This window comes from Oryzias latipes, chromosome 5 (genome assembly GCF_053564925.1).
Source record: "Oryzias latipes strain Hd-rR chromosome 5, Olatipes_Hd-rR_3.1".
Taxonomy (NCBI): Eukaryota; Metazoa; Chordata; class Actinopteri; order Beloniformes; family Adrianichthyidae; genus Oryzias; species Oryzias latipes.
Window position 1 is genome coordinate 31,925,301 of NC_136241.1, and position 21,838 is coordinate 31,947,138.

The following is a 21,838-nucleotide window of genomic DNA, read 5'->3' on the forward strand; positions in this document are numbered from 1 at the left end:
CCTAGTTTAATTGATTCTTTAATCAAGAAAAGTCACAAGTTAGACTTAAATAAAAGGATGAACACGTTTTGTAATAGTGATGCATTAGTCATGATGCATTTTGGTGCTTTGCCACATTTTTATTACGCATACATTTGGATCAAAAGAGGGGAAAACAATGCCACTTAAATAAGGCTGACTATTTAAAAAGACAATAAACAAAAATAAATGAATATCAAATAAAACTGAGAAAACTGCAAAGAATATATTATAAAGTAATCACGAATAAAAAAAATAAAACATGACAACGAAATGCGCAAATATGCGAGACTGCGCTTGTTGGTGAAATCCTGAAACATAAACCCAGATCGCAGGGCCTCTGGACGCACCTGAGTGCGCCATGCAGAGGGACAAATGAAATGTTTCATCAAAGTCTGCAATAAATTCCGCACGTCCGCTTCCCTCGCAGAAGCTGCGCAACACGAAATTCTAGAAATTTTCATGTCTCTGCCTCGTCGATTGGTGGCGCAGAAACGACACATTTCGCTTGATTTGATTCACGTTTATCTGCTTTTTTTTTTAAACTCGTCATTTATTTGGTGGTATCTACACTCCGGAGAACTGAGCATTGGTTATGCCACGACTCCAGCTGGCTGCGCCAGTCAGAAAACCCCCGTACAGCTCCCTCGTCAGGTCTCCCCAGGATCCGCGCGTCGCATCGCTCCCCAATTTGCATTTCTTCCTCAGAATTTCTGAGCGGCGGATTGAGCAGCTCCAAACCGAGCAGCGGGCGCTTGGCGGCTCTGTTGTGCGCGCGCCTCCATCTCCAAAGCAACACGCGCGGAGACCAAAACGTCCAGGGATCCTCTTGAATAATGTTGCCGAAGATTCTCAAGCAGGGAAACTGAAGATATTATTTTGGATTTCGGATGATTCTGTTGCGCTCTGACGGATCCAGACACGTGTCTTTTGGGTAAACAAAAAGGGCTAGGTCGTGTCTGCCGATTGCTTTTCTTTTTGTTTTTTTTCCTCTCCCCTCTTTTTTGTTTGCTACAGCCGACCAGTTCGGAGCTTGGCCACGAAATATACATTTCATTTGGTGCGCCTTGGCGATTAAGACGCATTTGGAGATGTCAGAAGTGCTGCCTTTCAACGAAGAAAAAATGAGTCATTATGGAAATGAGGGCGAGGAGGGACACCTTTCCTTCACTTGTCGTCTCCAAGACACCAACAACTTCTTTAACGGCTCCCAGAACAACAAGCGTCCGCCGAAACTCGGACAAATAGGGAGAAGCAAACGGGGTAATTATATAATTAAGGCGTTTTCCGTGTGCATGGTTATGGTAGTGATGGCGTGAATGCGGTCTTGGCATCCAAACAATCGAGGATTTGTTGAAGCAGTCGACAGTTTTCTCTCTAGAGCTCCACAGCGGGGTGTAATAACAGACATGTCGACTGTTTGCGTGACTGAATGATGTGCGGATTGTTTTAATATTCCCCTGGCATTGCAACACAAGTTGGATGCGCAGTGCGCGCTGTTCAATGCGTTTTGATCAGAGTTGTGCTGAATGATCCATCCATAACATGATTAAGTTTTATATGTGCCTTGTCAGATTCTTGTTTTTTGCTTTTTTTGCATCATTTCTGATACAAAAAAAAGAACATGCACGGACACGCATGTAGTAGTGCTCAGAGAAAGCAGGCACCTGTGTACAGCAGAGATGCACATATACATCTGAAAATGTGCATCAGAGAATTGCACTCATCCCCCCCCCCCCCACTGACTTACTCTCTCATGCATGTCCACATCATTTCTGCTCATAGGGTTGTACTAATGGTTCTGTGCTTTCATGCCCTCCTGTCAGTTGATGGTGAATTTTCAAGATGACGAAGAGCATCCCCCGCCCCCTCTCCTTTAACTCTCCCTTCCCTGTCATCCACAGTTGTGATCGAGGATGAGAATGGCGACAACGAAGCGCTGAAAAATGGAACAGAGAAGACCTCGACAGAAGCTTAGAGTGCGCTGGGCTCACCACCTGTCTGAAAGACACTGCTGAAAATTTTCTATGGCGATATTTACCAGTTTTAACCCAAAGACAATGTATATAAGCACTTTCTTTCATGTGGCAGCAAGAAGCACTTCCACACCCTCCTCTCCCAGTCAGCCACGGCCAGCCGGATGACAAGGGTGGGAGATGGCAGCAAAGGAGACCTCCTTAGGTGGACCCCCCCTCCAACACACACACACACACTCTTAAACACACCCTGGATTACAGGGTTTGCCATAAATTTGATCACACCAAGAAACATCAGGGGAGGAGCAAGGGGGTGGAGGTGAAAGAGGAGGCGATGCTGTCGAAATGCAGAAATCAGGGACAGAATTCAGAAGGAAATCTAATATAGAAACTAAAGCACACACTTCTTCTGTATATGTTCTCAATCAAACTTGTATCCAGATCTTTCTGCTCTTCATTTTGATCAAGGGCACTTGAATACCGGTTTGTAATTATGGAAAGGGTAGCCCATATTTTCTTGCACAAAGTGGGAATCAGTAAAATGGCTTGTTTTAGAATTTATTTATTATTGAGAGTAAGATCTTTTGCAGTGACTTTAAGGCCTGAGGGAATTTTTTAAAATTTTTTATTTACTAATTTGTTGTGATTTTTTTTTTGCACAGTTGAGGAACATTGAGCAAATGAGGCTGGTCTTTCTTTTCGTTCGGAAACTCATTTTTAAGCAGTATACTTCCCACCTGTTTGTAAGCTTCCCAGGCTTCCACCTGGATTGGTTGACACTGTAACTTGACTGTAAACACCATATTGATAAAACTATTTATATTTCATTGTGCATTATTGTGTGTGCCAAATCTCATGGAGGATTTTACCTTACTGGACTACTCGTTCTTTTTCGTGCTTTCTACGTTTTCTCATTGAACTTGGTCGTTTTGTTGGGTCGCCATTTTTTTTAGGGCATTTGGTAAAACACTTAAATACCAACGCATGCATGGCAAATATGAACTCATGCATGCATGGCAGCAGTTCTGAAACTTGTGTATTCTTGAAGCACCTCGTATACAGCTTTGAATGACAAACCTCGAGAACAGTCTTAATTCTGCGTCGTACTGTATGATTCACACTGATTTGTACAGTGGCCTACTATCTTGTAATAACAATTACGATAAAATACTATTTACTGTTAGTGTTGATGGTGGTTTACAATACAGAATGATGTATTTGATGTTGCTTTTTTTTAAAAAAAAACTGTTTTCAAACTGTAGCAAAAATAAAACGAAACACGAAAATATAGTTTTGTATCGGAAAGATAAAGACAGTAGCAGACATCTTGGGTAACTTTTGGACTTGTTCCTTGTACAGTTTCTCCTGTTGTTATTGTATTACCTATCTGGCTGCCAAGGAAGGTGAAGTCAGTATTTTCCACTGTGAGGAAGTAGCATCCTGTTCTTTGGAAGAAAAAAAATCCAAACTAGATGAAAGAATGACTAGCAAATAATTCCATGAAGAATCTGAAATGCACACTTCATCGTGATGAGAAACTGGGCTGAAAACGTTGCACAACAGACTATGACTCATTAAGTGCTACAGTTCTGCAAATGATTTTGTGGAGGGGAAAAATGTACAATTCTGCTTCCCAATGCAATAAATGTCTGTTTGCATTTCAAATCTCAGCTTCTGTTTTTGATCAAGCTTTCACTGTAACTTTGCTGCCAAAGAAGCAGAAGCACCAGGGTGTGAGGAACACTGATGAGAAGTGACATTTCCAGCTCTGCCGTGGTGACTAAATGATTCATGTTGTGTGACAAGCCTCTGTCAGCGCGCAGCATCTTTAAACCTCCAGCGCCTGTCTGCGTGCCGGGAACATGCATGCACCTCTGAGCACGTGCAGCAACCGTCAAGCCTTTGGATGTCCATTTCATCTTGACTTCAGACCAGAGGAACATATTGCTAGCCTGCTCCCCATCTTGACAGACATGAAAGGGGCTGCCTTTGCCATGGTAACCGATGCACCTTGCTGCTGATGGGTGCTGCGGTGGGTTTTCGATGCAGAATAGTCTTTCCAAGCTTCGGCTCGATACCATCTCTATCTTTAATGGAATGTTCTCCATTCTCTTATCTCTACCCTCTTCCTTCAATGTCTCCTATTCACTGAGTGGTGTGACTGCATTACATCGCTAAAACACTCCCCACCCCCCCAAGACAGCAGGCAGCCTTGACAGCAGCTCCTACTGCAGCAATAGCTTCTCGTCTCACACAGGATCAGAGGGTTTCACGAGTGGGGAGTAATGGCTTATGTTAGTCTGCATGGGGGATCCTTTCATCTGAAATGACGCAGTGAAAGCTTGAGGTGACAAACCAGAGTCGAGCTTGGTTTAGCAGAGCCCCAACACATCATAAAACCAGACCCAGATGATTTAGGAACTGTCACAACCTGACAATCAAGTTTGCAAGTTTATTAATTTAGTCGACGGCAACGTCTTTGGTACACTTTTCTCCTCGGGTGCATTCAGACTTAACACATTTGGTTCGCTTAAAGTAAACCAGAACCCCCCTCCCGATAATCTGGAACAAATTTTCAGTCTGAATAAAATCCAAGTGGACTCTGGTACGGTACCAGGAACCGCTCTCGGGCCCATCTTTCGAGGTGTTTTTGGTTCCTTTCCAATCGGACTGAGTTCATATTCGCTCTGAGTTTTCTCAGTCTGAATGCGCTCCTTGCTCTGAGTGGATCAACTGGACCATAACGGCCACTGTAGCTGGGAATTATGGGATGTAAACAAAGTAGGAATGAGGCAACCATGATGATGAGACACAGCAACTCATTGAAACGTGGTCGAATGAATGCAGGTTCATTAAAATGACTTTTAACGTGAAACACATTGCTTCTCACTGTTTTCCCAACAAACTATATGTCATAAACACTCATCAGCATACCTTCCAAGCCAACATCTTCTTAGCAACCCCCTGCAGCATGCCTCCACTGTACCAAAGTAGCAAAAAAAAACTGTTGTACCTAACATTGATATATACACTCAAAATCTGTCAGCAAATAAGTGAACTAACCCAACAAGGACTGCAAAGTGTAGGACTTCCATTAGTCATTCTCCCGTTGCTTTACCCTCGTAACTCCTGGCCATGACTGAAGAGATCTTTAGTCACATGGCTTTGATCAAAACAGGAAAGTCCCCTTGATGGCAGTATGAATACAGACCAGATGTATGGTTCCGGACCCAATTATGCAGATTCTGTGTGGACCAATTGACTTTTCCAGTCTGAATACCCCCTCAGTTATTCTGCTTGACTTTTACATTAAAATCTTTAACCTCTTTTTACCTCCACTCATGATTTTGGCAGCCGGCAGACCAGCAACGCAAACAGCAAGCACTGACTGTAAGTCACACCTACAAAGGCAGACACACCTGTGACTCATTAGTGAGTTCCACTCCAGCCGCCAGCAAGCGTGGAACCAAAGGCGCTGGAGGAAGAGTTTTACAAACCATAAAACGTAGCAGTTTTAAGCGGCTGCACTGCAGGTGCATGTGTCATATAATTAGAAAAATTACAACCTATCATGTGAAAAAGTGGCAGCCATGCTTAAATAAAAAAAGAACAGGTGTTACATTTGAAGCCGTGGCAATAATTACAATTTTCTCTGTAGAGCTAAAAATGATGACTGGAGATTACCAATTAATGATCGCAGCAGTTTAGGTAAAGAAGGCTTTTAAAAACCTGGTTCCTGGTATTTAGACCTCAGGAAAAAAAAGCCTTAAAAGCAGTAAATAATAAAATGCTGTCCATCCTCACACATCATGCACTGTTATGCTTTCTTCATGCCTGTAAGAAGCTTCCTGCACACCAGTCTAGTGTTAAAAAGGGAAATGTGTGAAAATTTGCCCGTGTTTTCAGTACTGAGTGTGATAAACGTGCAGTTTTGTTGTTAAACTGTGATGTTTTTATGTGACATAATGTTCATGAGTTGCAGAAATGAAGATCTGGTCAATAGCCAGATTCTTTTCAAAGAACAAATTTGTGAAACAGTCTTTTGACAGTCAAAAGTCTGGACTGGCTAATGAGAGAAGTTGTTCACAGATCCAAACAATTCAGAGAGGTGGAGGAAAGGAACCTGAACGGTCTTCCACAGTCAGGATGAGCTGGTTTTAGGACTGAAGATGGATTGACAGAGCTGTGATCAGAATCAGATTTTTCCCTCCGATAGTGTTGCAGTGTGTGCTGCAGTCCTAATGCTGGACCTACCTCCATCAAACTTCTTTTTGGTTTGCTGACATGGCCTCATCTTTGTCCCAACTCACACCTTATAACACTGACTGTCATCATTACTGTTTTACCACATTTCAGATTAATACTTCATTTTACAGTACAGTACTTACAGGGTATTTAGGTGGTAATTTCGTGTAAGTGAACAAAAACTATATTAGAAATACTGTGAAGAATGTATTATGAACTCATTAAGTTTATATGTATTTCATGGTACTCACCATGTAGGAAGTTTGGTATTTGCACAATACTTCCGTGGTACTTTATTGTATTTTTCATGGTAATTACAATTGATAATAAGAGAATAAGTACACAGAAAGTACCATTTAATGTATGTGAAATTTACATGTTAAGTAATGGAGTACTTCATGCAACGTAATGAGAGCGTAGTTTCACAGAACAAAAAGTAGCATGTACCTCTTAAATACTCTGTTGACACATTTTGAACACAATTTCTTTAATTGATTGTGTGTACTACACACCCACTGAGAAATAGAAGACAGAATAGCAAGTTTTCCAATTATTATTTTCTTGGTAGGCTTGTTAAAGGCTTTAAAACATGTTTCCTGCCTTTTCCAGCAATAGAGTTGTGACAATGTTGAATGAATAAAATGATTCAATTCAATTCAATTTTATTTGTATAGCCCAAAATCACAACAACAGTCGTCTCGATGGGCTTCGAAGTAAAACATGAAATCAAAAGGATCACAAATACAAAGAGTTCAATAGAAAAATACTAAAATGAACTAACAAACTGACTAAGCTATACTGGCATCCCTGCAATGATGAAATGCTGGATAATTTAGAAAAACTTTGTCTTAGTACAACTTCTTAAATTTTACTGCACTAATGTTTGCATGGACCGTAATTCACATTTTCTTTATAAATAAATAAATTATACAACTATTAACTATTTTCCTCCAAAATATGACAGACAAAGCCGTAAGGCTCAAAGTTCATGCTTCTCAGCCTTGTTTGTGGTTTCATTTCCGCTATCTTTTTAGCTTTTTTTTTCTTTAACTTTGTAAATATTTCCTGATAATCCCACCCTCACTGAAATACAAAGGCTAAAGTCGCCATTAGTATCCTACTTGTTCTAGTCTCCCAAAATCAAAATTGGCATTTACAGCTTTTAAAACAACAAACGACATTAGAATTCCTTTTATTCAGCTTTGTTTTATTTTGTTGATTTAATTCACAACTGAGAGTTTTGAAAAAGAAAGAAAGCTCAAATCAAGCAATTGCTACAACCAAAGCCAGTTCAAAAATTCAAATTGTCATGATATAATTCAGTCCAGATCAATCTTTTAGGGCCCGATTGTCTTGATTGCAATATAATAAGGACCCATAAACAGTCCAGCCTGAACAAAATTTTGACTTCAAGTTACTTTTATGTAACCAGCAGTTTCTTCTTGATTGGAAGTGACACAGGCGTCTCCCAGAAGGTAATTGGATGATGTACAAGAGGCATCTATGTGTAAAAAAATGCTTAGCTTTTATTTACATTTGAAGGAAAAGTGACATGTTTAAAGCCTGGGATGTAAATAATATCAAGGTTACATATTACATAGAAAGGATTATGATGTAGTTGTTTATCATAATGATTCTTATCCTTACCTCTCAGACATATCAAGCAGTCATCTGTAACCGTTCTTTCCTTTATCTAACATCACACTTAAATAACCAATGTCATCAAATGTGAGTATTTTGCTGTTTCTTGTATTCTTTGGTCTCTTTTTTCAGAGCATTTGAACCAAATTTAGCTAAAATAAACATCAAACATACATTCAAAAAAGTATGTATGCATATAGACGGCAAAATGTGCTTCTTGAATGATTACATTATATTTTTGAATACACGACGATCAGTTCTCTTGAGAAATGTTTCCAGCTTTTCTGTCATTTTAAACTTTCAAAAACTTACTGAGACATGTATGAAACCCCTCCTCTGTCTCTGACCTTTAACAGTACGGCTTCACTGAATTCTGGAAGTAGTACCTCTACATTCAATGGAAGAAAATTTCAATGCAGTCTCTGAAATAATAAAGTCAAAATAGAACTTACGACATGAATAGCATAGGTGTAGGTAGATGGAGGCGGGTTAATAATTGAATGAAAAGATCTCCACTCCATCTTTTAAGTGCCTGGTAAATGAAGCATGTTCAGCTTTGTGCTGCAGACTGAGCAGCACAAAGGAAGAGGGAATATAGGATAACTTCCGTAACTGTTTTAAAAATCTGTTCAGTCATAGCAACTTATAGAGTTCTTAGACTTAAACTGAGCAGCTTTTTTATAAAGATTTGGTGCAAAGACATCAAGACTGACCACATTTTTTGATGAAAATGAAAGAAAAACAGGAATATTGAAAAGTCTATTTTTTGACAAATATCAAAACAGGTATAAACTCTTGTCATTTCAATCCATTACTTTGTATTTAGGTAACCAAACTGAGACCAATCTTTATTCATATTGCACTTTTCATACATGGCAGCACACTGTACCATGTGAAACAGAGGATAGGAGCCTCTACCACTGAATAAACATTTTCCTTTAGCCTTAAAACTCTTCATTTTAAATAGTTTTTGTTTTTAAAAAAAGACACTTTCAGAGTCTATCATAAAAACACATAAAACCTTCTCTTACATTGTTTTTCAGGATCATAGAAGTACTGCTGTCTGAAACCCTGGACTTGTCAGACGCCCATCACTGAATAACTGAACACATTTAAGTTGTCTTAATGACAGCACCGAAGTCTAAAGTTAAAGCCATAAAAAAAAAATATTTCAAAATGCAGCACTGTATTAGGCTAACAAGTTAGTTTTGCTAATAAATAATCTCGTCTCCATTAAATTACATGCATAGTTATGATGTTGTGCTAAAATTCTTTTACCATTTCTTTTTTTTTTGTGAACAATTTTTTATTGCACCATTTCAGAAAACAGTACAAAACATAACTTAAATGATCAAATAACCCTCCCCTACCCTCCCAAGGCGGCAGCCCCCCAGGGGTTCCCCAAGACAGCCGTTAATACAAAATAAACAACAATGTGTTAGGCACACACCAGCAAAATGATAATATTAAACTGACGGGTAGAACCAAATAAACAATATAAAATAAACAAATGACCAATAATTAGGTTTACCATTTCTTAAAAATCTAAATGAACAAAGAGTTGTTAAATGATGAACAGAGTTAAGCATAGAAGAAGACAGCCTATGATTCTGATCCTGAATAATTTACTGCTGAATAGGTGAATTTTGTTTTATTTAAAAAAAAAATCAGCTATTGTCTTGTTACAGCACTGAGATGCCAAAACAGTGAGAATTAAATTATACAAAAATGTTTTTGTAAAACATTAGGAGTATCACCCTTGAGATATAATTTCCCCTTTAACTCAACAACAAAAAATTTCAGAATAAAAGTGCAGATTCTCTTTCTCTTTCCACACTTAGTCCATGCACAGATGCCATCATGGCGCCTCGAATCCAAGATCAGCCTTGAATTACACGTGAGTATAAACGTGCTCTGCCGCCGGTCGAAGATGCCGCGGCATGCTGTAATGATTTACTTACTCTTTAGATGGTATTGTTGCAAATAGATTTTGAAGAACCACTCATGAGCAGGTAATCGCTAATGCTGTGAAAAGGGCAGATAAAAGTCAAGCGCTGGATGGCTGTTGGGTTTCATAAGCTCTGACAAGTATAGCGAATAGGTGGAAAGAAAGAAAAAAACAGCGTTAAGAGCTCGTTCAGTGGAAAAGTTTTACAAAACCCTTTTAGATGCAAACACTCAGAGATTCTCCGTCTTTGGTCTGACTGAATTTCACCTGTCTGTCGCCGCAGCGCTCACAACATGACCTTTGTTTTTGGGCAGGGAAATGTCAGCTGTGACCTCATGCCCCAACCACTCACTGGGAAAGTCACCTTCACTCTGTTTTAACTTGAATCAATAGGAGGTATACTGTGCGTTAATATATAAATACATGAATATTGTATGCAAAAACGGGTGGAAACATTTGCATTACATGTGTGCGCTTCCAGGGTGTTTGTCACACTTTTGTTTTCCGTTTTTGTACACACTAGTGGATCTGTGTGTATCCGTGTGGCAGACAAGCTTATTTAGCATTGGGATCAGGTATTCTCTGGCTGATTGAGACTCTGCTGGGAATTCACAAGGGCGAGTGCTGATAGGAAGGAGGAAAAAAAAAAGGGAAATAATGCAGTGCTGGATGATGGGAATGTAAAGGTACCAGAATATTTCATTTGTTTCTGAATGGGGCCTAAACGTCCGAGTTAATATCCAAAAAACCAACCCTACTAATGACTTAACATCCAACACAACTGCGCTTTCATTTAAATCAGATGACGTCAACCTTTCAGGAGAGTTTCCTCTGATTTGAGTCCAGCTTTTCCTATAAGTCCGCTCTGTAAATCCTGTCGCTTTGGTCCTCGCACATGTTCTTATTTAACAAGTTTCCAGTTTACCAGGTGGATCTGTCAGGGCAGGGTTATAAAAATGGACAAACGGCCAAGAAGACAGAGATGGAAGGACCACTCTGCATTCAACTCTTGAGAGGCAGGAAAAGTGGCAGGAAGGCAAGCGTTGGGTCGGGCGGGCGAGCGGGCGGGCGGCCAGAACGGGGAGAAGAAGAAAAGGAAGAACGCAAGATGGAGATGAAGAGATAAAAGGGCCGGAGATATTGAGGAGAAAAAGAAGGATAAACAAAGGTGAGAGTGGAGATTGGAAGAGAGGACAAGAGACAGAGGCTCAATATGATGAAATGAATGCCAGGGAGAAACAGTTTCGACCCACCAGATGGTTACTATGGCAACCACATTCCCCAGTCTCTCTTACTCCATCTCTCACTCTCTGTCTCTCAGTCTCTAGATGCTCTGTTGCTGGTTTAAATCTGAGGAGAGATACAAACGGTCGCGAAAAAACAGCTTTCCACATTTTGGTGCAGTGGCATCATAAAGCATTGAAACAAGTCACGCAGTCACTGTCTACACACTTGTTTATGTTTTTTTCATGCGCTGATGTTTTCAGCTGCAGAACAGTTCTCTTGAAAGCCCATGCATGTTGCAGATTGATGCAGAGCATCAAAGAGCGGGACAGCCCTGGTTTGGCTGAAACAAATCCAATGTTTTGCTTTTGTCTGTCCTCTCCTGCGATGGTTGGAGGAGCACGGCTGTAAACACCGCAGAGACATTAAAATGCAACTGCTGCTTTCCTCAGGCTTCATAGACGAGCAATATGTTTTTTCCAGAAGTGGGCATCCAGTGCCTCCACAGAGATAGCTTTCACTTCAGCATGAACTCACACTAAAGACGCTCACGTGGAGAGCGCGCATGCTTGTGCACAAATGCAGCCTGGCATCCCGCGTACGCGCACACAAACACGGCAAATACACAAACGGGAGATGCTCGACAAAGGGATGCGCAAGCTTGCAAGACCCCCCCCCCCAGCTAATCTCATGTGTGGAGATCATTTTCAAAACAGAACAAAATGGTGGTCTGTCCCACTGTGGCTGAGTGGGTCTCTGCAGGGCCCCCGGGGCAGGATGGCATATACTGTAACTGTGTACGCGTGCCTTCTGAATAAAAGATGCTGACCTAGATGGAACGTCGCCATTGGTCACTTAAATTTGTCCTACATACGTGATTGGCTCCTACATACATACCGAATAGCTGTTTAACTGACCAGCACCATAGGGGGTGGGGGGGGGGCATGTGGGTACAGAATGTACAAAAGTTTTTATTTAACAGGTTTAAACATGGAAATTATGCAAAACTCTTAACACAGCTACAACATGGTAAGTGATGAACAACATGGTAAGTGATGAGCTTCCCGTTTTTAAAAACTTTTTTTATTCCTGGCTGCCCCCCCCTTACTAAGAAGCTCCACTCTGGGGTTTTATCCTGCACACATATTCAAAGACAGAGTCATAAATGAAAACATGAGTTGCATTTTCATCATCAACCGACATTACACAGCTCAGTGATGCACACTGCGCTCATGCAATGTGCCAGCTCCGGACCACGTGGGACTAAACACGGTAGAAATGTCTGCGGGTCTGTGAGCAGAAACGAGCCCAACTCAAAGGGTGTTTTGTATCAACACAGTACCAAACCCTTTTACATTATTGATATGTAATTTGACTGCCTGCCATCAATAAATTATTGAGGAATTGAAAAATGTTGAGCTGGGACATGACAGCTCTTTGGTCCCACTAGATGAATGAGCGTGGCTGCACGACTGTCAGTGACTGCTGAGCTCCAGAGGCTTCGAGTGAATGAGAAAGTCTGCCGAACACTTTTACGGATTTTGGAGAGAACTCCAGGCAGCTTAGCCCTCTGCCTCCTGGTACGTAATAATCAAGCTGTTTATTGAGTGGATTGGTGGGACTCCCCTTGGAGAAAGGAGGGGGACTGGAACCAGATGCTTGTGGTTGCCAGGACAACCTCATGAGTAAAAACTAATGCTAAGCCTCAGACAAAATGATCATCTTTCTCTCTGTGCTTGACTGTTCGATCATTGCAGATACTGGTCTCTGCACATTTTTATTTGATGATCCACATTTATGATTCTGTCATGTGACGGCCTCCATTTAGTTTGTCAGGATTTTGTAGGAAGTACGTTTAGTGACTTTCCCTCTGAACATGTAAGGATGCAGGTGAACGCAATATATTTGGTCATATTTAATGTGGGAGGCAGAGAATAGCTTATCAAAAAATCCCATAAATCATTGTAATGTTTTTATATCTGCAGTCCTACGGCTCTTGGATAAATAATTTCTTTGCAGTGATTTGTTTGGTAGATCTTCATGTGTCTCCGTACTCTCAAACAGGATGTTTTTAAACATGAAATTCCAGATGTGAGGCTCTTTTCAGACAGAGATCGCTCAGCTCAGTTTCATTTATCAAAATAATGGTATTCGGCGCTCAAAATTTGAGACTGACGTAATATTAGAATTAAGGCTGCACCAAGGCAAAAGGTTTTATCACAGCTCACTTTTTGTTTACTAAAACCCAAGTTTATTGGCTGCAATTTTTCTAAAAAGGCTTTGAAACAAATTGGACCATTTTTCTACAGACGCATCTTATTCTCAAGCTGCTGAGCCTGATTAACAGGGGCGGATTTACCATCAAGCAAAGGTAAGAAATTGTGATCTATTGTCAAAGCATTTCCAGTGGTCTTTTATTTATGATTATCCTATTTTTAGCCAAAATAAAAAATAAAAAAACCTGTGTCATTTTCTAAGACAGAGTTTCTGCAGATTGCAGAAATTCGCCTGTGTGTTGTGGGCAGAACTGCTAGCTCCCAGAGTAGTCCTGCTAGCTTACAGTCACTTACAACCCCAACCTAACATTAGTGGTGTGACAAAAAAGATGAACAATGTTATATCCAGCTGTTTATATTTTTAGCAAGATTCCAGCTCAGACAAGGAAAACAAAGACATACAAGGATCTATTTGTCTGCAGGTGGATGCATCAGAATGCATCAGAGCAGGGAGCTTGTCACTTGCAGAGTTTAGTTACAAGCTTTTTCAAACAGCATAAATTTGTCTGTTCTTAATTCACCTCAATTAAATAAAGAAATACTTTGAAATATAGTTTTAATCTCAATTTTCTATTTATAAGTCCCCCATTATAAATAATTGCTACAAGAACATGTTAGAAAAACACTGAAAGCACAATTTTTACTGGAGAAGGTCTTTAATACAACCAATGCAGAGGGCCCTGTGTTATTGTTGGCCCCCAAACCGCCAAGTCCATCCCTGCTGATTAACATAACAGAACAGCTCAATTATCTCAGTCCTTTTTGTCAGAAGCATTGGTTTACCACAGCTTTCAGGGTTTGGTGTCATGAATCTGCTGCTTTCAGGCCTCTAATTTTAGATCATGAACAGGATTCAGTCTATAGTTGGCTTCAGGAAGCGGAATATGAATGTGATATTAGAGGTACTAGGTTATAAAAAGCTTTTTTTGGTGACTGCATCCTTTTTTCAAATTTTTGTTGTCATTAAAAAACCCATTAAGTGCCCTAAAAAATATGTAACAGAATGAAGCTATTTCCTACTAATTGATTTATTCATTTTTCTGATGGAAATGTTGTCCATAAAATGGCCAAATCTGCAGCAAAAGGATGCAAACAATTGCGAACTCCTATTAAAATTCCTCAGCGATGTCCACTCTGCACCACTGGCTTCCCAGCTATACCTTAGGAATACCAACCAGCTGTCAGATCCTTACTCTTCAAGTCTACGCTGCTTCTTCTTGCCCTTTCTTTCTGTCTCTCACTTCTTAGCATGCCCTCTCTTGTTGACGGGAAACAAGTGCTGCATCACCATTTTAATTCTGCCCTGGGTGTGTAAGCTTTCTCTGCTGCTGGAGATGCACGGTGAGCCGCGAGTGAGATGAATGTTAACGAGTTCCACCACAAGGAAGTGGTATGGAGGAGGTCTGGGGAGAATCCACCTCTAATCTGCTCGTCTCCCCCTGGGCTTGTCTCTCTTTCACCAATGGAGCGTGCTTGCAGCTTGTTCCTGTTTACAGAATTTGTTGCTCTTTGATTCGGATTAATTAACTACCAGTGGACATTCTGCTACTGTGGTAAAAACGACATGAGCAGGAGAACAAACTGCTACTGCATCATCTTGAAAATCTATTTGTTGACAACTTCTCAAAAGCTGGAATTTTCTATTCACCCTTAAGGATCTGGCAAAACATGTATACCAGCACAACCATGATGTGCACACAGATGTTTCTGGCTCTGATTTAGGCTTTTTTTTAAAATTGAAAATAAAAATTGAGTTAATGTTTCAAATGAATTTGACTGAGAAAGCCAGCTTGTGTCCTTAGTAGTGAAGAGCTTCTTCTGCAGGAGCCGAATTACCTCTGTGCTTCAAAAAGAAAAGATAGAAAAAAGAAATTTAATACTTTTCAAGTACTGCTGTGGTTTTTTTATTTATTTATGACAAAACTGGAAGGACCCTGCAACGAACTGGCGACCTGTCCAGGGTGTCCCCTGCCTTCGCCCATAAGTGGCCGGGATAGGCTCCAGCAGCCCCGTGAATCCTGGAAGGATTCGCCCCATTTCACAAGTCAAAAGCATAAGTGTGTTTAGTGTTATGTAACTAATAATTATTCAAAGTTATCAGAAAAGCAGAGTTTGTGAGACTGGGTTTTATTACTCAAAAAGGTGCAGAACCAACTTTGACTTGACATTTTAGTCGTCTTAAGATAAGATGGAGAACAAATCATCAACAATCTATTATAGAATTATTATAAAAGCAAGAAAATAACCTAAAACAATGGCAAACTGGGGGAAACAAAGCTCCTGTTATCTGTGTTACATCATGCCTTTTGAAAGAGTTTTGTTTTTAAGGGATCTTCTCAAAATCATCTGTATTTTTACTATAATTCACAGCTGTCTTTAAATATTGTGTCATTTTTATCACAACAGTTGCATCCTTCAAAGTTAGATGAATGCCACAACCAGCTCAGTGACAGGAGGTAAACCTTTTTGTTGTGTTTAAGTTCTGTGCCTATCTTCAGAGAATCACCAAAAAGCTGCAGAACGTGGGTGCCTACAATCTTGATTATAGGCACAATCCGTTCATTGTTCAGACCGGTCTGGAGACAGTGAGATAACTGAGGGGGACCATACCCAGGTAACATTATCTTATATCACATTGCATATAGGCTCTGCCACAAAGGAAAAACAGTGTGCACAAACAAAAACCTTCATTTCTAATTTATGTACACCTATGCAGTACAAGTAAATCTATGAAATATGGATTCCCCTTGCATCCTGCCGGTTAAAAGACAATGTGAGAGTTTTTGTGTTACGTAAGAGTCTCCCAACAGGTTAAGACCAGCTCTAAATCATGGAGGACTACTAAATGTCATTTTTAGTTGACACAAAAAGCCAAAGCAACACCTTAAAGTTATTGCGCCAGACGTATTTGATCTTTTCTGCATCTTTGTCTCTTTGTCTCATGAAACCACTTTTACCACATTGATGTTTTTGAGGCTCCATATAACTCCAACTTAATGAGATTCATGTGCAGTTATACTAAATATTCAATTAGAACGTGAACATTTCCCCCCTATAGTGCAAAGTTTTAGTAATTATCTGGATTTTTATTTATCAGTTTTGTCCATCTGGCCTTCATTTTACCAGAGTAATCCTATTGAGACTCAAAAACATTTTTTTATAGGGTAAATAGCTCCAAAGGCATCAGAAAATAATAAATACAGGTCGCTGTATGTCATCTAATGTAAAGTAGTAACACAGGCCTCCACCTGATAGAGGCCTGTGTTAGAGGAGATTCAAACCAGGTAACCCAGACCTCCAGCTGATGAAGCAGACTCAATAACTCAGGCATGCAGGAATGTGGCTAGCTCAATTGACCAGAGCAAATAAAGAAGCCCAAGGCCTCAGAACAGCTCACAAAAAATATAATCATAGTGGAAGCACTGGTTCATATAGCATTACTACAATGCATTAAATAAATACATAAAAAAAACACATTTTCAATAATAAATTCTCCCAAATGATTTAAAAATAATTTAAATAATATAAAACAGACAGACAAAAAAGGCCCAAGCTGGTATCTTGAATTGTTTCTGCCATTGAATTGCATGCATGCATTTATGGGTTGTGTTGCTCTTCGTATTGAGAGAACACTGTGCCAATTGTACTTTGATTGTTTTCTCTGTTTTATTCAAGGCTTTAAATGAGTCTGCATGTGGCAAAACAAAGTCTTCCAAATTCTCTGGAGACCTCAAACCTTACTTTTACTCCGTCAGTTGCTATGGTTACCTCTGGCAAGGCAGCTGATTGGAAGCAATAATAAACTCTGCTGTTTTAAGCCTTCGACAAATATGCCTCCAAACGGCATTGAAAGACTTTCACCTACATGCTGACACAAATACATACACTATTGTACATTCAATAAATCAACACAAACTTGACAAGAAGTGCACGCAGACAGATAGATGCATTAGTGGAAATAACTGTAAAGTAAAAGGAAGGGGAATGTTTTTCAGTTCTAAGTCATTTTGTCCATCTTTAAGTGCATTAAACTGTCCCTAAATCATCTTACATGATTTTTCATTGCAGGTATGGCTTTCAAATAAATAACTACCATAGCAGCCCATTACATTTTATAAAACGATCACAAAGTTACATCTATTAACTGCAAAGGTAAGTGGGCAGTTTAGTCCAAATTAAACCTCACTTTACAAGCAGTTATTTGAAAGTTTTATCTATTTTCATATAACTTGAGGAATATATGACTGAAAGTAACAGAAAATAATTTTAAGAACTGTTAAAACTCAGGTTTTCTGTGTGTCTGGCTTTTACCTAAAATCCTTATGGCTCCTGTGTTATATCAGTTGCCAAGCTATAATAAAAGTTTTTGTTACAGTCCAATCTAGATCCAGTTACACCTGTGACACTTTTTAATATCATGCTCAAAATGAGTTGAAAATATGACACCCCCACCCCAAAAAAAAAGAGAAAAAGTTTGATCCTTGATTGGATACTTCCTTTTATGTAAACTGATAAATCAGACCAGGTGTCTTTGCAGTCTTCTAAATCTGTTTGAACTTTCTAGATTGCTTCGTAACCAGAAGAGAAGCTGGATCATACATCGAACTGGTGCTGGACCTGCACACCCCTGAAGATCTGCTCAAAGGAGTATCAAATGACTTCAATAATTCCCAATGATTTTCCAGTCCTTGGCTGCCCAAATATGACCACACAACACACCTAACATGTGTTATATTTAATAAACCATCCAATTAAAATGTACTAGAATGAAAATCAAGTTCTTGTTGATTATCTTCAGGAAACAGTTATTCATGATTTCAGTAAACAGTAACGTGAATCACACACCACGTAACAGATATGTTGTCAGACGTCAGAGCTCTGGCTCCCCCTCTGGTCACCAGCGGGAACCGTCGCTAGAGTTCTGGGTGCACCTCATCTCCCAGCAACCCTGGTGCACAGTTTCTGGATGCCACACACCTATTGTTATTTATTATTTCCCAAACTTGCTTCACATTGTTTTTAATTTCATTTAGTTGATTACTAAAGTTCACTTTTTTAATGTGCCGTGTTATTTGTATGACTTATATCTGTGTTCAATTTCTTTTTTTTTTTTTTTTAACTTGTCCTGTCCAACAGCTGGGCAGGCAGATGAGAGCTGACAGCCTCTTGTGTTGGACATATTTTACTTTAACAAGAGGGGTTATTCATCTTCAGACAAACCAAAGGTATGTCTGAATAAACCCCTTTTGTAATTGAGGCCCAACTTTATTAATTTCAATCATGTTTGAAAATCTTTGGTGTTGGACCGGACAGAAAAGGAAAGGAGGGAAGAAGAGAGAAGGATGTTAGAGAGAGGGGGGGGGGGGGGGGTAAGAGGGTGATAATAGGAGGGGGGGAGATAAGACCATGAAGCAGCATAGAGAAGCAAGTTTACTGGTTGTTTATCATTATGGTACGGTTCAAATGTAGTACAAAAAGGGCGGGGCCTGTTCACACACACAGTCAAATGTTATCAACACACCTGCTGGCTGAAAAAATGTCCACATGTCAACATGTACACAAAACAGATAGTGTTCACACACCCATACTTATGCCTTTAAACCAACTAGTGTGAAATATTTCAGTCATTCAATCACGCAAACTATTAGTGCAAAGGTGAGCTAACACCTGTGCTCAGGTGAGTATTTATGTTTTTCTAAAATGGACGGTGAAATGTGAAAAGAAGGAGGAGGAGTGCCCAGCCATCCCCACACCAAGACCCCCGCCGCAGCAGCAGCGGCAGCCGGAACCCCCAACGCCACACGGCAGCAGGCAGGGAACAACCGCCCCCCGGGCGACCAAATCCGCCACCCAGGCCAGGGCCAGCAGGACCGCCGGGAGGCCCCCAGAACCAGAGAGCAGGGAGGCACGGGGGGAAAGGGAGCGCCGCCCCAGCCCAACCAGGAGAGCAGCCCCCCCCCGCCGCACCGGGAGAGCCCAACGCAGGGCCCCACCCGAGAAGGGCGCCCACAGCCCCAGACAAGCAGCCCATCACCACCCAAGAGTTCTGGGCATCCCCCCGCCCCAACCCCAGGTACGAGCCAGGACCCCCCAAAGGTGTTTCAATTTCTTTTGACCTTTGTTTTAAGAATTTTTATAGTGGTTGCTTTTCTTTTTACAAACATCTTGTAGACCTTTTTTTTTTTGTTTTTTGCAGGAGCATTTGAGGGCAGAATGAAGACAAATTTCCATATCTAGAGGTAAGCAGATAAGTGGGCAATATAAACTGAAGGAAGAAGAAATTATCAAAGAAATAAACTCAATGTGCCACAATTTGGACGCCGATAAAAATCATAAACAGAAAATGATCATCTTGCAATCCTCCTTGGATAAAATGTACATAAATAAGGCCAAAGGTGCATATATCAGATCGAGAGCAAGATGGATTGAGGAAGGTGAAAATAGTTCAGCATATTTCTGTAGACTGGACAAAAGAAAGCAAGCGCAAAACAGTGTCAAAACTTTGTTAATTAAAGATGTGGAGTGCACCAATCCTACAACAATTACAAAATATTTTTTCAGTTCTACAGTGAGTTATACTCATCCTCATCCTCCCTCCATGATGCTGAAGCCTTCTTAAAACAAATCAAACATTTGGTCCCTAAAATAGATGATGGCTGCAGAGAGCTTTGTGAGGCAGAGATCCCCATGTCAGAATTAGAAGAAGCTATAGGATGCTTAGCTTTGGACAAGTCTCCAGGTTCAGGTGGGCTGACTGTTAATTTTTATAGACATTGCTGGGAACATGTGAAAGACCTGCTTTTTCTGACACTGAAGGAAATATCTTACACGCACTCTCTACCAACAACTATGAAGCAAGGCATCCTAACTCTCATACCGAAATCTGGCAAAGATCCTCGACTGATTGATAATTTGAGACCAATTACCCTGCTCAATAACGAATATAAAACCTTAACTCACACATTTGCCAACAAAATGAAAACTGGGATGTCCCAGATTATTTCTGACACTCAATCTGGCTTTCTGAAAGGTCGATCCATTCATAAAAACATCCGCCTCATATTGGACCTGTTGGATTACAATCATCTGATTGAAGACTAGGCTTCATTTTGTTCCTTGATTTTTTTAAAGCAGTCTAGAACATCAATTTATGTTTCAAACTTTAGATTTATTTAGTTTCGGACCCGATTTTATCAATCTCACCAAAACACTTTACAGAGATAGGAATAGTGTCATTTCATTGCCACATGGGACCTCGCCGAGATTCTCCATTATCAAAGGAGTTAAACAAGGCTGTCCTATCTCTCCTTTACTATTCATCATAGCAGCTGAAATGTTATCCATTTGGATAAAAAACTTAAAATTTGAGAAACTTAATGCTTCAGGCCAGCAAACAGCAATCACTCAGTTTGCTGACGACACAGCTATTTTTATGAAGGACAGCAGTCAAATTTGTGTGATTCTACAATAATAAATGTTTTCTCCAGAGCTTCTGGTCTAAAGCTCAATCTGAAAAAATGTGAATTATTGCCAATTAAAGATTCCACTTTAACAACAAGTGAAAACATTTCTGTTAAATCCCAAGTTAAATATCTGGGTTTTTACCTAACCAAATACTCCAAATCATTGGAAGATCTAAACTTTAGGAAAACTCTAGATAATTGTTAATTAAACCTAAATGTGTGGTCCAATCGAGATATTTCTATTCTGGGTAGAGTTTTTCCAGTAAAGATGGAATCTCCATCAAGATTAATCTACCCAGCATATTCTTTATCCTTCCCTAAATCTGCAATTAAAGACATAAATCAAATTAATTTTAAGTTCATTTGGAAAAACAAAACTCATTATTTTAGAAAAAGTGTGATGTTAACGGATTATGAGGAAGGAGGGCTTAAAGCTATTGATGTTGAATGTTTAGACGGAACGATTAAAATCAACTGGCTGAGATCCTTCTTGAAGAATGAAAAAGGTTCCTGTTTCAATTCCCCACTAAAATATTAAGGGATGTAGGTGGAATTCACTTTCTGCTTAAATGCGACTATGATCTAAAAAAAACTGCCAATCAAACTTTCTGCCTTTCATCAACAAATCCTTGTTTCACAATAACTGGGTGACTAAAGGGATGTGGTCTGTTCTGCATCTACTGGATCATTCTGGAAACATTTTGTCGTTTGAAAATTTTAGTTCTAGATTTCGATTATTTGATCGGAAACATGATGCTGTGATCAAAGCTCTTCCTCTGTCGTTGATCCAATTATCACAAAAGTTCAACAAAGTTCAATTAAAACTTCCTTCACTCCTCTTGGATGGGCAGCCAGTTACAAAGTCAGAACTACCAAACAGCTTTATACGAAGATTGTTTGTAAAAGAACTCTTCCAAACCATTTCTAAACACTTCTCTAAAGAAGAAGTGATTGAATTAAGGTTGAATTTCTTAAAATTTTGTATTTTACCAAGAGTGAAAGACATTCCTTTTAAAATAATTAGTGATGTTTACCCATCCAAGGAAT

At 39.8% G+C, this 21,838-nt stretch overlaps 1 protein-coding gene and 1 long non-coding RNA gene across 2 annotated transcripts; both read left to right on the plus strand.

Moving 5' to 3' along the window:
• The first annotated feature begins 459 nt into the window (after positions 1-459).
• On the plus strand, positions 460-3,659 carry LOC144981259 (calcium/calmodulin-dependent protein kinase II inhibitor 2-like). Its single transcript, XM_078948136.1, has 3 exons — positions 460-952; positions 1,036-1,281; positions 1,923-3,659. Exons 2-3 carry the CDS (start codon positions 1,110-1,112, stop codon positions 1,994-1,996), a joined length of 246 nt encoding a protein of 81 aa, XP_078804262.1. The 5' UTR covers positions 460-952; positions 1,036-1,109; the 3' UTR covers positions 1,997-3,659.
• An 8,130-nt stretch (positions 3,660-11,789) lies between these two features.
• On the plus strand, positions 11,790-18,673 carry LOC144992346 (uncharacterized). Its single transcript, XR_013656229.1, has 3 exons — positions 11,790-12,632; positions 13,362-17,480; positions 17,893-18,673. It is a non-coding gene; the product is annotated as an uncharacterized LOC144992346 (long non-coding RNA).
• Positions 18,674-21,838: the final 3,165 nt, after the last annotated feature.

Bases quoted from the DNA above. Each gene is read 5' to 3' on its own strand.
- LOC144981259 (XM_078948136.1), top strand. From the start codon at position 1,110: ATGTCAGAAGTGCTGCCTTTCAACGAAGAAAAAATGAGTCATTATGGA. The intron at 1,282-1,922 runs GTAATTATATAA...TGTCATCCACAG, and splicing joins AATAGGGAGAAGCAAACGGG to TTGTGATCGAGGATGAGAAT.